This window comes from Triticum aestivum, chromosome 2A (assembly GCF_018294505.1).
Source record: "Triticum aestivum cultivar Chinese Spring chromosome 2A, IWGSC CS RefSeq v2.1, whole genome shotgun sequence".
In the NCBI taxonomy this organism is placed as follows: domain Eukaryota; kingdom Viridiplantae; phylum Streptophyta; class Magnoliopsida; order Poales; family Poaceae; genus Triticum; species Triticum aestivum.
In genome coordinates, this window is record NC_057797.1 from 451280525 (window position 1) to 451284206 (window position 3682).

At 46.9% G+C, this 3682-nt stretch overlaps 1 protein-coding gene across 1 annotated transcript; it reads left to right on the top strand.

Moving 5' to 3' along the window:
- Positions 1–474: 474 nt before the first annotated feature.
- Positions 475–3462, top strand: LOC123188961 (cysteine proteinase 1). Its single transcript, XM_044601255.1, has 4 exons — positions 475–1052; positions 1141–1260; positions 2576–2819; positions 2931–3462. The coding sequence occupies exons 1-4, from the start codon at positions 567–569 to the stop codon at positions 3218–3220; spliced, it is 1140 nt and encodes a 379-aa protein (XP_044457190.1). The 5' UTR covers positions 475–566; the 3' UTR covers positions 3221–3462.
- Positions 3463–3682: the final 220 nt, after the last annotated feature.

The following is a 3682-nucleotide window of genomic DNA, read 5'->3' on the forward strand; positions in this document are numbered from 1 at the left end:
CAATGTCTATCTCAATATCTCATACGAGACACCAATCTTGACCTCGTATAGTTTCTATTCTGATCATCTATGCGTACTCCATAGGAGCAACCCAACCCTAACGTGTGATCTTCCGGTATTATGGACCGACAATCTCGATTCGTGGTGGACGGGGTACAGTCGCCCTCCTCCTACTCCTAGTTCGCTGTTAGTACATGTAGATTTTTAGTTTTTGACAGTTATTACACATGGCATAAAATTAATGGTCGAACGTCTGCATAAGCAACTACTCCTGAAAATATCAGGGCCGCTGATGAATCCACCCACCCTGCCACCGGCTCTGTAGTAATGCTACATCACCATTAGCGACGTCGTTCTCACAGCAGCCGGAGTGAGCTGATCGCCGTTCCCGTTCTCCCCAAGCATTTGCAATCGAGTACGAGCACAAAGCAACCACGCAACGCAAGCTACTCCAACGCCGTACACCACAACGACCCGCTATAAATAACCGGCGCAGGCAACCGAACCGAAGCCACACACGCACAACACAAGAAACCGCAGGAAAAATAATACCAAGCCGACCAATCATGGCTCGCCCCCGCCTCCGGCTGCTCCTCGTCGCCGCCGCCGTCCTCCTCCTCCTCCACCCGGCCCTCTCCTCGGCGGCGGAGGGGCTGGAGGACCCCCTCATCGAGCAGGTGGTCGGGGGCGACGCGGAGAACGAGCTGGAGCTCAACGCGGAGGCGCACTTCGCGAGCTTCGTCCGGCGGTTCGGCAAGTCCTACAGGGACGCCGACGAGCACGCGCACCGGCTCTCCGTGTTCAGGGACAACCTCCGCCGCGCGCGCCGCCACCAGCGCCTCGACCCCTCCGCGGTGCACGGCATCACCAAGTTCTCCGACCTCACCCCCGACGAGTTCCGGGAGCGCTTCCTCGGCCTCCGCAAGTCCCGCCGGAGCTTCCTCAAGGGGATCTCCGGGTCGGCGCACGACGCGCCGGCCCTCCCCACCGACGGCCTCCCCACAGAGTTCGACTGGCGCGAGCACGGCGCGGTCGGCCCAGTCAAGGACCAGGTCCGCCTCTGATTCCATCTTTCCTTGGATTCGGTTGGAGCAAAAGGCAGGTTGATTTGATTCCAGCCGATCTTTCTCTTCTCTTCAGGGTTCGTGCGGGTCGTGCTGGTCCTTCAGTACGTCGGGGGCGCTGGAGGGTGCCAACTACCTCGCCACCGGAAAGCTGGAGGTGCTCAGCGAGCAGCAGCTGGTCGACTGCGACCACGAGGTATCCATCCCATCTGCATCGCCTCGTAGAATTGCCCCGCGACTAGATTTTTCGTTCTTGGTGAAAGAAAGAAAAATGTAGGGACAATAGTGGGTCTACTGATTTAATGAATGTTATATTATAGGTGGGTCAACTAAATTGATTAACCCTATCCACTTTGCAGTAAAGAATGAATAGGCATTTGCTTGCTTGTACCCAGAAAGTATTCCTAGGCTGTCACTGCAAACGCACCAACCAGATAAAATACTCCCAACTTCTCCTGTTCAATGTTTTGTGCTAATTGTTTTTGTTCAATGGTCCTAAGAAGTAGCAACTGACTAGTGATTACCGAAATTTGAACGAGTGGCAAAGCCAATATTCGAGCACAGGGGAACTATCCTCTCTCAAGCAAGATATTCCTTAAACAAAGAGGCAGTTCTTTTCTTTACGGTTAACTAGATAATTGCCGATGCATTGCAACGGAGGGCATAAATATTCTAGTAGCTTAATTCACCGGCTCATGTTAGTGTGATTGTTTAAGAAAGTACAGTATGATTTTATTTGGTAAACCCTTATTTGGTATGATCATTTATTGGCTTACAAAGAAAACATAATTATATTTGGTAAGTCAATAAGAGGCGGGACAGTTGATGCCGTTTTTCAGGAAAAACGTTCAAAAAATCATAGATGAGAGGGGGAACAAAGCGAGAGGTGAGGAGAGGGAGGGAGAAACGTAAGCCTTACGATCTTTTTGAATAGGAGAGAAAACAATAGATACATTTCCACTAGAAATTTAAAAGCCTATGGATTCTGTGAAAGGATAGAAGAACCTCAGTTATGAGGGATGCATTGGAAACGGTGAAGAAACGTAACCAGAGATGCACTAGAATTTGTTAACAATATGTCAAAGAATCATTTGGGGAGTGTAATACCTGAATTATTATCAACTGGAACAATCAGTCAGTCACGCCATAATATTTAATTTTGTTACTGACAAGCAGCTTACTATATATTCTGTGTGGCCAATTAATCTTGGTTGGACCTGGGCAAAATTCAAACTTACACCAATGAGGCGCTAAAACCATTTTCTGTCGTGTACTATGAGCGGAGCCATTTGCCAGTCTGTAACTCTGTACACTCATTTCTTCCATACCTTTTTGGCGTTATGAATGAAGTCAATTGTCTGATGGACGACACTGACGCTCAATTTCCCTCCATTTTGCAAACCATTTCACTTGTATTAGTATTGGTACTATTGAATTTATTCCTGCTGGCTTCCTATTCTTTTTTTAAGGTGTTCAACTAATATATGTTGTTCTCTTGTCATGGACTGCAGTGTGACCCGTCAGAACCACGCGCATGTGATGCGGGATGCAATGGTGGCTTGATGACTACAGCTTTCAGCTATCTCGCAAAAGCCGGTGGCTTAGAAACCGAGAAGGATTACCCATACACTGGGAGGAACAGTGCCTGCAAGTTTGACAAATCCAAAATTGCTGCTCAAGTTAAGAATTTTAGTACTGTTGCTATTGACGAAGATCAGATTGCCGCTAACCTTGTGAAACATGGCCCACTTGCAAGTAAGAATCCAAAGCATTTGCATATTTGATCATTGTGTCTTCAGCCGTTAGTGATCTGCTTATGTATGTCATGGAAATTACTGTGGCTGATGCATACTTCTCTTCGCGCAGTTGGTATCAATGCAGTATTCATGCAAACGTACATTGGTGGTGTCTCATGCCCATACATCTGCGGAAGGCATCTTGATCATGGTGTTCTCCTGGTTGGCTATGGATCAGCTGGTTACGCACCGCTCCGCTTCAAGGAGAAACCATACTGGATCATAAAGAACTCATGGGGCGAAAACTGGGGCGAGAGCGGGTACTACAAGATCTGCAGGGGTCCGCATGTCAAAAACAAGTGCGGTGTCGATTCCATGGTCTCCACGGTTACCGCCATCCATACCTCTAAGAAGGAATAAGATCTTGTAGTACTCAGTCTGGATTGCCTATAGACATGCTTGTGTGCCAGGACTAGGTATTCCATGATGGTTATTCCAGTATTGCCTTGCAATTCGTAACCAGTAAATATGTGAAACTTCTCTTGATTGCTGTAATGTATCTCTGGGTTGCTATGTATTGCTACGCAGTTCTTGGAACATGGTAGCAGATATTTGTTGCCATCATTAATGTATATAATCTGGTGTTCTGGTTGATCATTGAATATGTTGTGCAATGCCATGCTATAAATTAATAGTATGTCTGATGATGATAATGTTTCACTGCATCTAGAGGAGGTTGCCTTACTTCGTTTTCAACCTCTTTCTAAACGAAGAAACATTCAAGGACACCAGATATGATCTGTGTAAAAAGTAAATCGATAATGGGAAAATTGTAACAAACTTTTTTTGGGGAGAGGAAAACAACATGACTGTTGTGCAGTT

Excerpts from the sequence above, each read along its gene's own strand:
- LOC123188961 (XM_044601255.1), top strand. The coding sequence starts at position 567 with ATGGCTCGCCCCCGCCTCCGGCTGCTCCTCGTCGCCGCCGCCGTCCTC. Across the intron at positions 1,053-1,140 it reads TCGGCCCAGTCAAGGACCAG|GGTTCGTGCGGGTCGTGCTG; the intron begins GTCCGCCTCTGA and ends TCTTCTCTTCAG. Across the intron at positions 1,261-2,575 it reads TGGTCGACTGCGACCACGAG|TGTGACCCGTCAGAACCACG; the intron begins GTATCCATCCCA and ends CATGGACTGCAG.